The 13133-nt window shown below is 44.1% G+C and overlaps 1 protein-coding gene across 2 annotated transcripts; it reads right to left on the bottom strand.

The window, feature by feature from the left end:
• Positions 1-867: 867 nt before the first annotated feature.
• Positions 868-12667, bottom strand: NPY2R (neuropeptide Y receptor Y2). Of its 2 annotated transcripts, none has more exons than XM_063135470.1 (2): positions 12473-12667; positions 868-2709 (listed from the first exon to the last, which is right to left on the bottom strand). In XM_063135470.1, the coding sequence occupies exon 2, from the start codon at positions 2654-2656 to the stop codon at positions 1484-1486; it is 1173 nt and encodes a 390-aa protein (XP_062991540.1). In that variant the 5' UTR covers positions 2657-2709; positions 12473-12667; the 3' UTR covers positions 868-1483. The 2 variants fall into 2 exon arrangements, with proteins under 2 accessions (XP_062991540.1, XP_062991541.1); XM_063135471.1 differs by lacking the exon at positions 12473-12667 and adding an exon at positions 10264-10349.
• Between the last annotated feature and the right edge of the window lie 466 nt (positions 12668-13133).

Here is a 13133-nt window from a genome sequence, read left to right as displayed (position 1 = left end):
AATTCAGCCGTATTTGGCAATTTGGCTGCAATGTGTAGAAATTGCTTAGAAATGTGTGCAAATTGGAGAACCTATGAAGAAATGTGCAAAATGTCTGGAAAATCCATGAACTGGCCTGAGTCGGGCACCACAGTGGGAAGTGGAGCAAAGTCCAGGTGGGGCCAAACCTAGGAAAACCTGGTGAATTCCACTCCCAAAATAGATTTCTTCAGCATCCCTAGTCCACATGGGGATGGAGCACACTGGGCAAAGCAACTCAGGCAGCTGCTCTTTCCAGTGCCAGCCAAGTCTTCTGCCTGAATCCCTGCTATTATCTCCAACCTCTCCAACCAAGCCCCCTGCCCCTCTGGGCTTATCCAAGGAGGCTCCATGTAACCTTGGGGGGCAGAGCTTGGCTGAATAGCTTTGCCCCATAGTTTTCCTCAGGACTGAGCTTGACCCAGACAGGGCAGGACACCCTTTTCAAATGTAATCAAAGTTATTGCCCATTTCAATCCCAAAAATGGAATCTGTAGCCAGATCTACACCTTGTGTCAAATCATTATGAACATGGAATGAAAAGCAGGAAATAACACTACAAAAGTGGTACATTGTGCCCCAACAGTTATCAGTACCCTTCAACAACACTATAAAACAGTAGTGTGTAGACCTAGCCTGTGTCAGGGTAGAAGGGAAGTAGACGTTTACCTTTTGCTAACCTTGGGTGCCACCTCCATATAACTTAACATAGACTAATATAAATCAAAGATAAAATATAAAGATAACAGCAAAGCAAACCCTACTGTGCCCTGGAATTTAGGAAACCACCTTCTTTCAGGAAAAATATATATGATGCAACAAGTTTGAGCTTCAACAGCAATTCCCAGCTTTGCCAGAAGAGGGTACTTTGATCCTTTGGCCTAATGGTCCATAATATGTTCCCCAGCATTCTAGCATTTATTTTCATCAGCCTCCAGTTACTGATGCCTTTTCTCCTCCCCACTTTGTTTTAATTTACATTGACAATGGTAAACTCTTTCTTCTGCACTCCTGAACTCACTGCAGGCAACCATACAGCAGGGGAGTCAGTTACATTTCTTTGGAATTGACTTTCTACTTGATGACAAATGGCCAAGTCCTTTAACCATCTCAAATTTCCTCCAGTTCACATTATTTAGGTGTGTTTGTGTGTCTGCGTGTGCATCAAATTATTATCTCCCTCACTTGCTCTCTTTGTCGAGATTCACTTCTTTTGAGGGCCAAACAAGACATGCCATAGAGGTATGTGAATGCATCTCTTGGTGCAAATATAAGCTGGGTGAGGTCTGGATCAGGATCACAAAGGAGGTGGCCCTTACCCTTTCCCTCTGCATGTTTTTCCCCATTCCCAGCACATGTAAGTTTATCCACCAGGGTGAATCCCACTTAGGAGGGGGAATTTATGTCAGGAAAAGGGCATGGGATAAGGATTCATGTATCTCCCTCATCATGTCTAGTTTGACCCTTAGACACTTGTAGGCTGTGAGCACGGCAATCCATTGCAAGGATTCTCTTTCGCTTCCAGATTCTTCTTGGCTTTGAGCGCAGGCGACACCTCTGGATGGATGGAATCCAGCCGCTGCTCACACTGGAAAGCTTTCAGGAATGCTGTTCTGTAGTTGTTGTTCATCCAGCCGTAGAGGAGGGGGTTGGCAAAAGTTGAACACATTGCGATGACATGAAAGAGGGTGTAGATCAGTTTGTACTCCTGCAGATCTAACACTTTGCTGTCAATATCGCTGACAAGCTGAAAGATGTGAAAGGGCAGCCAGCAGACCGCAAACACCACCACCACACATACCAGCATCTTGGTTGTTTTGCGGCGTCTCTGGTGGTAGTGATCGTTGGCTGCCCCGGGACTGATGTGGTTCTTGAGCTTACACCAGATGTGGATGTAGGCAAATGAGATGATCACCAGAGGCAAGACGTACTGAATCAGGAGCATCAAGAAGCTGTAAATGGTGCCAAAATTGACTTGCCCTTCCCTGGGCCAGGCCTCAGCACAGACCACCATTTTGAAGTCATGCTTGAGCTCAATGGAGAAATACTCCCGGAAGATGGCCAGAGGACTAGCTAACAGAGCGCTGCCAGCCCACACCACGCCAATGATTAGGAAGCTGATTCTCTTGGAGATTTTGCTCTCCAAGTGATAAACGATGCATCGGTGCCGGTCCAAGGCGATCACCGTCAAAGTAACAATAGATACCTGCACGGCAAGGCCCTGGGCATAAGGCACAAGGTGACACAGGACTCGACCGAGCTTCCATTCTCCCAGCAAGGTGTAAACTAAAGTGAAAGGCAGACAGAGCGTGTTCACCAGCAGGTCGGCCACAGCCAAGTTGGCAATGAAGAAGTTAGTCACGGTGCGCATGCTCTTGAATTTGATCACCACGTGGATCACCAAGGAGTTGCCCACTAACCCGAGCAAGATGATAACACAGTAGGCACAGATAAGGACAATTTGCACCTCGACCAACTTGGTGCTGTCCTTCAGGTCTCGTTTGGGGTCAGTGGGCAGGTCAGTGGGCAGGTCACTGTACAATTTGGCAAGGTCTGGCAAGTTCAGTCTGGAGTACAGGTCCATTTTAGTTATGCTTGTCCAGTTCCCTGTAGTTTTTGGTCCTCCTATCAGCCCCATGTTCTCTGCAGGGGTCAGGGGGGATCAATTCAAAGCACGTGCCAAGACGTCCCCTACAAAGAATGCCAAGAAAATGGAGATGTTAAAGAGAAGAAAAAGGAAAAAAACTGTGCAGTAAAAAAGTAGTCAACATTAAGAGAATTAGGGTGCAATCTTATGCATGTTTAAACAGAAAAGTGTCCGACCACTCCCAGGATCTCCCAGCCAGCAAGACTGGCTGGGGATGCTGGGAGTAGTAGGACTTTTTCCTGTCCTAACAGGCATGGGATTGTGCTCTTTGCAAACTAGTCAAGCAGTTAAGGGTGCAATCCTATGCATGTTTAGGCAGAAAAGGAAATAAAGCAGGAATGCCATTAATGCTCAATAAGTTAAAGCGAATGACTAACCAAATGCAGTTGTTATCTCAGGTAGTTTTGAAAGGGTTGCCTTTCCTGATTCTCACAGTCATAAGAGAGATACTTCAGGATATATCTTGTGGCAAGGGACATCTCTCACACTTGTTTCCACCTGAGAAAACTGGTCTGCCTCGCCTTGTTGGCATTTTAAACGTCTTCCTCCTCAACTCTCTCTCAGGGTCAACCCTCCCTCTGTTTTTCCATCCTCGTGCTGCCTCCTCCTGGCTCTGTCTAGCACTAAGAGTTTATCTCTACTGTCTCCAGAGTGTATCACTGTACACTTTTGGTGGAGACTGCAACTTGCGGCTAATCTGTACATGTTCAGTGCTACTACAACTAGATCATTGCATGTTAATGATCATCCATGTGGTCTATTTGGCTGCATGTCCATGTGCCACGATGCAAATGCAGCTGCATATGTGGGCCATAACAGACATACTGTGCTGTAGATCAGGCGCAAGGGGGTAATTCAGATCTTAAGCAGACTGGGACCTTAGTTTGGGCTGATCCATTAGGGCTTCAGTCCAATTTGGAGGGCCTGCACCTACCCTAGCGTAAAACTGAGGGCCGGGGAAAGATGTAGCTGCTAGACACACATTTACGGTAAAGTCTGTTTTGGCCTTGCAATTGTCATATGACTCAGTGATTGCATGCTTTCCCCTATTCATGCAGGGACATCGCTCAGTCACTCTGCACCTGGGAATTAAGTTGCCCTTTTTGACTGACAGCACACTGCTCTTAATACTGAAGATTTGAAAACGATACCCTCGGTAAGTGATATCTTCAGGAATGCTGGAAGTGATATTTCAAACAGGATGAGGCTCAGCAAATAGGTCTGCTTTGCCCTCGCCCTTCCCGAATCCCTTTTAACTGCTCTCAGAAGAAAAGTGATTGACAGTTACATCTATGAACATCTAAACAGAACTAAGACATGAGGGTGCGTTTTTCCCCCTTTAAAAGGTCAGAGTAACAAAGCAGCAAGTTTCCAACAGGACAAAGTGTGCCCTACAATAAACACTAAAAGAACAGAAACTATGTAATGCTCTGGGGTGTTTGTACAACACACAAACTTTTTAAATTAAATCAAAAACACATTTAAAAATAGGCTAATGCTCCTTTGGCAGTGGGATGGTATTTGAAGAAGAAAAAGAAGAAAAAGGATCACCTTCCTTTTCTGTTTGGACATCTGGAAGATATGGAACCTTTCAAGGAAGTGGTCGGAGGAAAGGGGGAGAGAGATCCAGCTTCCATTGGCTTTTTAAAAACCACACTTCTGTTCATATAACTAGTGCCGTAATAGAGAGAACTTCCCCCATTTCTCTAGGAAAGAGTGGGCTGGACTGGTGTTTCTAATCCATGTAAAACTTATCAAAACTCTTCTGATTATTCATCAAGGAGTCAGGGCAACTAAAAGCCAAAACAAACATTACTTTAGATGTGTCTAGATGGGGGTGGCATTTAATTCCCATCATCCCTCATTAGTGGTTATGCTGGCTGGGACTGATGGGAATTGTAAGCCAACAACATTGAGGGGGCACAAGTTGCCCCCACCCCTGATCTAGGAGCTACAGCTTCTTTCTTTATTTCTTTATTTATTTTCATTTTTAATCTAGAGTAGGTGTAGGAACCCCAATAAGGATTAGGAGTCTAAAGTATGGGTAGGATGCTTCTAAGAACTAAATTGAGAGCTTAACATGGGGTAGGAGGCTTTTAAGTAGAGCTGTACACTGCTTCAAATCCAATTCCTGAATGCAAACTGAAGTAGGGCGATTCGGACAACTTTGGTCTAAATCTGAATCAGATTGAATGTGGTCTGAAACGGATCAGGTAGATCTGAAGCACTTTGGATTGCTTCGGACAATTCTTCCTGTCTGGGCAATGTAAAAACTTTGTAGCGTAGGGAGGGCGAGCGGAGGAATTAGGAGGGTGAACTGAACTTTGGCAAGTGACATCTGCAGCCACCAATAGGACTGAGTGTATAACTCAGGAGCCTCCAATCACAGTGGTGGTGGAGGGATTGAGAATATCAAGACAGTCTGCTTTGTATGTCATTTCCCAGCATGAGAGAGAACCTGGTAGGAGAGAGGAGAGTTTGCGATTGTGCATGCTAGTGCTGCATTCTGATTCTGAGCCCTTCTGTGTTCTATTTACTCCTTCCATTCTCTTAAATCAAAATCTTGATCAAAATGAGAGGCAGGTAAGAAATAAATTATTATTATTATTATTATTATTATTATTATTATTATTATTATTATATCTTTCTCTTCTTCTACATTCTTAAAAACACACAAAAGTTGTTAGGTCTTCACTTCATTCGCCTCCTTGCTCTTTGGCTACCTGCCCAGTCCTGCCTCCGCCCTTCCCTTCCCTTCTCATCCCATCCCATCTTTCAACTCTTCTTCATCTATTCTTATAAAACACAAAAAACCCTTGTTCATTTGTTTGGCTATAGTTAGAGCTACTTCCCTTACCCCTTAGCTTGTGTAGGTAGCTTTTCCTGCTTTTCTTTTTCCCGTGTGTATGTGTTTGTGTGTGTGTGTGTGTGTGTGTGTGTGTGTGTGTGTGTGTGTGTGTGTGTGTAGCTGCAGCATAAGCAAACAGTGTGTTGGCAAAGCACTACATTCTACAACATACTGTGGGCAAAGCAGTACATTTATATAAAAAAGAATTAGACAATATACTGCGGGCATACATGGACCCTGTAGTACCAATGCCCATCACTGCCTCTCCACCATTCTGCCAGCCTGCCTCTCTGTCAGCCAGCCTTGTGCCAGGGTGACGAAGCTGGGCTTCATCATCATCATCATCATCATCATCATCATCATCATAATTATTTCTTACCCGCCTCCCCCTTTGGATCGAGGTGGGGAACAACATTAGAACAGGAATCAATACATCTTAAAAAATCATGATTTAACATTGATCTGGATAGGCCTGCCGGAAAAGGCTAGTCTTTAAAGCTGCCTTAAAATCACACATAGTGTTAAATGGTTCATGGTTCCACTGCCATGAGCCTATACCATGTGTGCATCCTGCAGCACTGATGCCCATAGCTGTCTCCTCACCTCTCTGCCAGCCTGCCTGCCCTGTGCCCAGTGCCGCATGGTGCCCTCCTGGTTGCTGCTGCTACCCTCCTCTTCTGCCAGCCTTTGCCATGCTGCACAGTTCCTCTACTGACTGTAAGAGGGCCCTTATTTATTTATTTATTTTTAAAAAAAGAAGCACTGGGAAACTGTCTTTTACTTGTTGCAAAAGTCTGGCACTTGTTTGCCTATTGCTTGTTTTCCCTCGTGTGTATACATCAAATGACCATAAGAAGAATATGATCAGGCTAGGCTAGATGGATTTCTTTAAAAAGTTTGCTTCATCTTACCCTTCCTAAATGGGGAGGTTTATAAAATTATATGGAGTAGAGAAAGTGGAGCAGTGCAACTGCAATATAAGCTGCACTAATTTCAGTAATGTGGATTGCAGCCTAAGAGGTTTAACTTTTTCCCCTTAATGAGAGCCTCAGGAGCTCCAGTGAATAGCTTCAGGACAGACAAAAGGAAAGTTCAGTTCAGGACAGTCAAAAGTAAAGAACACACACACACACAACAACAACAACAACAACAACAACACCCTACATCAGAGATTAGAGATAGTGACCTCCTATTGTCACTTTAAACACCTTCTGATTAGGACCTTCTCTAATCCTGTGTGGCTTTGTTTTAGCTTTTGAGAACAGCAAATTTTACTGATGGCTAACACATAAGCCACTGGACCTATCTGTCTGAAATTTGGAAGGTTCAAGCACCTACAGAGGGGACACCAGGTTTCCAAAGTTCATGTATTTATTTTTAAAAAACTATATTAAAAAGTTATAGCTCTCTGCTTTGAGATGTTTTCTTGAAAAAGCATATTTTACCAGTGGCTAACACAAAAGTCACTGAATCGATCTGTCTGAAAATTGACAGGTTCAAGCACCTCCATAGGGGTTGCCAGGTCACTAAATTTCATGGATTTATCATAAAAACTAAAAATGTTATGGCCATTTGTGTTTTCCAGTGCAAGTCAATGGGAAAATGGGAAATCTGAATTATTCAGATATCTGAATCTTGCTTTAGATCCAGAGTCCAAAGCAGGTCAGACTGGTTCCAAATTGACCCAAAGTGGATTGGGGCTGAATTTGAAGCTCCAAATCAGCCTCCGAAGCAGATTGGGGGGTGTGCACAGCCCTACTTTTAAGATCCAAATCAAGAGTCTAGCATGGGGATAGGAAGCTTTTAAGATCTGAATTAGAAGCTTAATGTAGGTGGAAGGAGGCTTCTAAGATCCGAATCAGGAACCTAACATGGTTTTTAAGATCAGAATCAGGAGCTTAACAGAGAGGGAGGAAGCTTTTAAGATCTGAGTCAGCCCCATACACCTACTCTAGAATGAAAATGAAAATAAAAATGCAATTGCTAGGCACATTTAAACTAATATCCATTTTGGCTCATAGGCTTGAGAGAATGTCCTGAACATCCCTACACCCCACTGCATCATCAATTGGACTTGGCCCAAGTGCAGCGAGAATAGAACCAACCCCCCACAGTGGGACTGTGTTACCTGCATCCAACCCATCCTTTGTGGCAGATGAACACGCCCCAAGCATTGTTCTCCCAGCTGCTCTTCTGCATAAGTCCTAGCCCAAGTCAATGAGAACTTAATGAACCATTCCAGTCTTATTGAAATTCTATATAGTGCCTCTTTCAGCACATTACTTGTGCAGTATATTCCTGTAAGTTGTGTGTTCTGTTCTTTATATTACTGTACATGGAAAGCACAGATTTTTAGCCTGAAAATCTGCAGTGTGATTTGAACTGATGAACTGCAAAACAGCTCTGTATTGTTGTTCCTGGAAAACAAAGCTCATTTCACAATCCAAATGGTAGGGCTGGCCCTGGGAGAGGACTTTCATTTCATACATATATGCATTCATTCAGCTCTTTTAAGCCTTGGAGCAGAAATGGCCAACAAAGCCATTTTTCCTGCCCCCCCCCCCCAAGTCACACCAAATTTCAGTCAGAGTGTTCTGAAAACATTGCCTTTAGTTTCACTCATTCCAAAAATTATGCTTTAATAATCCTGTGTATTAGGGCTGTGCAAGGTTCAAGATTCGGCTTCAAAAATCAAAGCACGGCAACTATTTTATGAAGGATCCGATAGGGCCGGTAGGGACACCAGCCATCTCGCACGGCCAACAGGGAGGAGGTGATCGCACCAAGGAAGCCGGCAATAGTGGCAGCGATGACATGTACAGCCTCGGTTCCTGGGCCCTGGTAAGCACAGCCCTCCCAGGCAATGCATGCTGGGAGTTGTAGGCTGTACGTGGGCCTAGGTCTCTGCATTAAAATGGTGGATCCATTGGATCTATGATAAAATGGCCGCCGTGCTTCAATTTTTGAAGCCAAATCTCGAACCTTGTACAGCCCTACTGTGTATGGCAGAAATTCATAGGAACATAGGAAGCTGCATTATACTGAATCAGACCAGGGTTTCAGGCAGGAGTTTTTCCTGCCCTACCTGGAGATGGCGGGTATTGAACCTGGGTCCTTCTGCATGCAAAGCAGGTGCTCTACCCCTGAACTACAGCCTGTGTGCTTTTTTAATGTTTACATCTCTCCCTTTTCCTTTTATGCATAAAGCCCTGGCTATGGCTAAGCACACGTGCTTCATAATTGCCGGCCAAACTACATGTTACATGCAGCCATATGAATCTTTTCTCTCTTACTGTTGTTGTCATTTTAAAAGCACACAAACAAACAAACATTGGGAGACGGATTCAAATGTCTACCCATGCCACGTTTACTTTAGCCCTGTAAAGCCATTCCTCCTTTATGAGACTGAATATATTGTAGAACCTGATCACTTGTGAAGGGAGCAGATTATACAAAAAGACAGACTTTTCTTTCTTTGATCAGAAACTATGTAGGGGACAGAATGACCCCTAAGAAACCAGAAGCTGTTAACCTCTGCCAATTTGTTTATTTATTACGTTATATCCTCCCTTTTCCCCTCTTGCAACCCAAGGCAGCCAACATGGTCCTCCTTCTCTCCATTTTATCCTCATAACAGTCCTACGAGGTAGGCTAGGCTAAGAGTCTGTGACTGGCCCAAAGTAACCAGTGAGCTTAATGGCTGAGTGAGGACTAGAACCCAGATCTCTTGACTCCCAGGCCTAATCTACACCTGCCATTTATGTCAGGGTGGTCACGACATCATCCACAGCTGATCCTGGGGTGAACCACGGACAAGCTCTCAGTTCTCCTGGAATAGCTTGGGCTTGTTTCCCCCCATTTTTTTCCACCGTCTCAGGACCATCCCAAGCTCCACGGGCAGTGTGGCTCTCCTTCCCGGGGTCCTCCCTCTTCCCCACAAGTAGTGGGGCTCAGGAAATGGGCACGGAGCTGTGGGGGGGAGTCTGTGGGCATCGGGGGCAAGGGGGAGAGCAGTTTCACCATCTTTGGGGTGGCGCTCAGTGTCTTCCAGCACCAAATTTGTTGTGTGTGGGTTTTTTTTTTTTTAAAATCTCACCTTCGCACAGGATTGCAACCATGCAATTGTGCACATGTCTCCTCTTTTTAAAAAAATGATGCCCCGAAACATCCCTCTTTACTTCGGAGACAACTCACAGGCGTGTGGCCCCTGATGGGTGATCCCAGAAGTGGAAAACTCTGTGATCGTCCCTCCCCACTCCCCAAAGGGCTGCAGGTGTAGATGAGCCCCCATTCCAACACTCTAACCACTGGATCACACTGGCTCTCAGGATGGCCTTACAGTCCATCTATGTCACAAGTTCAAAGTAGACATGGATCAGCATCCAGTCAGTGTCCAACTTCCACAGGCCACACCTGCTCACACTTTACCCTGCTCCGGTTCACCGCCTGTTCTTGCCCATCCAGACCACTGGTCATGATAGTTATGAGGGTACTGTGGGGCATTCAGCATGTACAGAAAGGGTCGTTTTTATAGGTTCCCCACCTTCCCTCCCGCCCCCCACAACCCCCCTCAAGCTACCTGCTATTCAAGCTACCTGCTTTGTCCCTCTTCCCACACTTTAGTTTGCCAGATGTGCCAAATTGACAAAGCCATGCTATGGATGCCCTCTCAGAAAGTTTTCATGAGTGATTTGAAAAGCATTTTTAATTTTTGTGGGTATATCACACACACCCAGCTGGTTTGTCTTACCTTGGTTGAGGTTTCTCAAGCTGTAACGGTACATCTTAGTATTCGCAGGTCTATGGTATGAATGGTGGAGGCGACAAGACTAATAATAGTGTTCTTGATGAAGATCCCATCTAGGGATAAGTGAAACAAAAGAAGGTGATGGCTGAAATGCAGATGCAAACCCACCTTCCTGCATAACCGAGGTAAAAATTGGTATCCAGAAATACATTAGGGTCAAACAGCACAATCGTGGCTACATGGTATTTAATTTTAGTGCTCCTGGTGAAAACAGCAATGCACTGTCAGTGTCAACCTAGCCATGTTTACTCAGATGTCAGCCCCATTGAGGACTATTAAAGAATGGACCAGTGAGGAATGATGTCTAGATCAAGTGTTGGACTTACTTCTCAACAGGTTCAAATCACCACTCAGCTCTGAAATTCACTCTCCTCTCACCCTAGCCAATCTCACAGGTGTGTTGTAAGGATAAAATAAGGCAGATCATTTACTCCACCCTGGAAGGGTGGGATATTTTTTAAAAAATGCAATACAGAATTAAAATAAATAATTGTTTTCAGTAGAATGTACTTGTTCATAATATTGATCAGGATTGCTGCCTTGATCTCTTGTGTGTAATAGCAACGAAATAAAACTGTAATTAGAAAATATGCCAAGAATGCACACAACACACAACTAGGACATGTATAAAACGTTATGACAGAGAACCCCACGCTTATATCCAACAAAGAGAGAGAAAAAGTCAGCATTGACATTTTTCCTTTGACCAAAACCCCTCTTAATTTCTCAACAGATCTTTGCCTTCTTTTCCATTTCCATCCTTTCTTCCGTTTTTTGGTCTTCCTTTTGACTAAAATGTGATGAGCTAAGATATATTCTTCTATCATCGTAATTTTATTTCCTTGATAAAAGTGCTCTGCTGAGTGAGCTTCATCTGACAGAGCAATTGTTTTGGCAGCACCGTGTGCAGTGGGGGAATGGAACAGACGTACTTTAGAACTGAACAATACAAGCCGAGGAGAAATTGCATTTGGTCAACAAATGCCATATGCTGGAAAAATTGAGGGTGTTTGTTGGGACTGCTGCTAAGAATCCTGGTGAATTGTACCTAAAATTTCACATCTCTCTCTATTCACACACCTATTTTCAGTCATCTTGTTTCTGGACTAGAGTATCTCTCTGTGACTCTTCTTGCAGCCCTTGAACTTCTTACTCCAGCGTAACCGTAGATTTTAGTGGAACTCCTGCTGGACAAAATCCAGAAAAGTCTCTACACAAGTAGATTCTAATAAACCATATTTCTAACTTGTCCATCGACACAATCACTTGGAACTAAATCCTGCTGGTTAAACTTTCACACAACATAAACGTTAAGATGACCAAATGATATATAAAAAGTTTGCAACTAGTCATTTCTTACTTTCTTCAAAATGAAGAGAAGCTGCCAGTTTGGATAACATAGAGATGCTGAGACAGGAAAGAGTTAAAATGGGGGAAGGCTTCCATTTTATGTTCAAAACAATATGATCCATTATTCATACCATGCAGCCCATTTAGAAAAGACATTACAGTAAGCTGAGATTATCTTGGGTTTAACTATGTTTAATGTGTCCAACACTTCCTCTCCAGCTGTCAATCAAAAAAACTAATTTGTCTGCTCTCTTGAAGAGCTGACCCAGTATTAACTGATAACCTTCTTAAATGGGATGTATTTGGGAGAGGGGGAGAGGTTGAACACAACAAAATGTACAAGAAAAGCAGAGATGTGTAGAAACACCACTGCTGCTGAGTATTAAACACAGAATACTGTTAAAGACTATACGAAGCTGCCTGCAATCCATAACCCATTTTTTCCCATCCAGGAGCTCAACAAATTTCCATAGGACTACTCCAGAGTCCATAGTTTGCAACCTGAGATCCTTAGTATGAGATTTATCCAAGGTTAGTGCTACTTTGAGCAGATCCATTGAAATTAATGGGACTTCAGTTAGACTAACATTGGATACAACCCTATCGAATTAATTACTTCTTTCATTGTTTCACTTCCAAAGACATTACAATGGCAAACGAACACATTCCATCTATCTATCTTATCTATCTATCTATCTATCTATCTATCTATCCTGATCTGTCTGTTCTGCGTGCCCTAAGTATCAATGCTCCTGGGCTTGTCTATATATTCAGAGGAAAGGAGACAGGAACGATCAGTTACCAGAAGACTCTTTTTCTCCCGGTGGGCGCAGGGCTGCTTTGCTCTACAACCAGATGAATCCAGAGTCACCAAAGCACTTCGTAGCTGCTGCTGCTGCTGCTTCGCCTCTACCGTGCTCTCGCAGGCGCTGGGCAGCAGTAACCAACGTGGGTCCCACACTGTGTTCGGTGAACATCAGCGGCACCTAAAAAGATCTGTAAGATAAAGCAACCAGGAAGAAGGGCGTGGGCAGAAGTGTCCACGTTTTGAATGGTGGAGCATTGATGTGACGGGCAAGGCGTGGATGGGGAGGCCAATAGCAGCGAGAGGCGACCCTTCCGTGGATCTGGAGGCAGGGCAGTGGGCACCCGCCAAGCAGTCAGCCGAGGTTTCCCCGCCTCCCTTTTTTTTTTTTAGTAAATCCTTTTTTTAAAAAAATCCAATATCATCACCATCACTAGCATCAACAGTGGAAGCTGGTGACTCCAAGGTCAGTGGGGCTATAAATTCGTTCTGGGTTTCAGTCAGAACTCTAAAGCAGCTATCCAAGCTGCTGAACCAAATGGTTTCAGCACCTTGGACAGCTCTTTTGGGGTTGTGACTGAAACCCAGAGCGGATTTATAGCCCCACTGACCTCGGAGCCACCAGCCTCCACTGATAGTACTGGTAAACTGGTCCCCA

Source organism: Elgaria multicarinata, chromosome 10 (assembly GCF_023053635.1).
Source record: "Elgaria multicarinata webbii isolate HBS135686 ecotype San Diego chromosome 10, rElgMul1.1.pri, whole genome shotgun sequence".
In the NCBI taxonomy this organism is placed as follows: Eukaryota; Metazoa; Chordata; class Lepidosauria; order Squamata; family Anguidae; genus Elgaria; species Elgaria multicarinata.
The sequence above is the reverse complement of the archived record's forward strand: the minus strand, read 5'-3'. Positions and strand labels throughout refer to the sequence as shown.

Coding starts and splice junctions, on each gene's coding strand:
- NPY2R (XM_063135470.1), bottom strand. CDS start 2,656: ATGGGGCTGATAGGAGGACCAAAAACTACAGGGAACTGGACAAGCATA.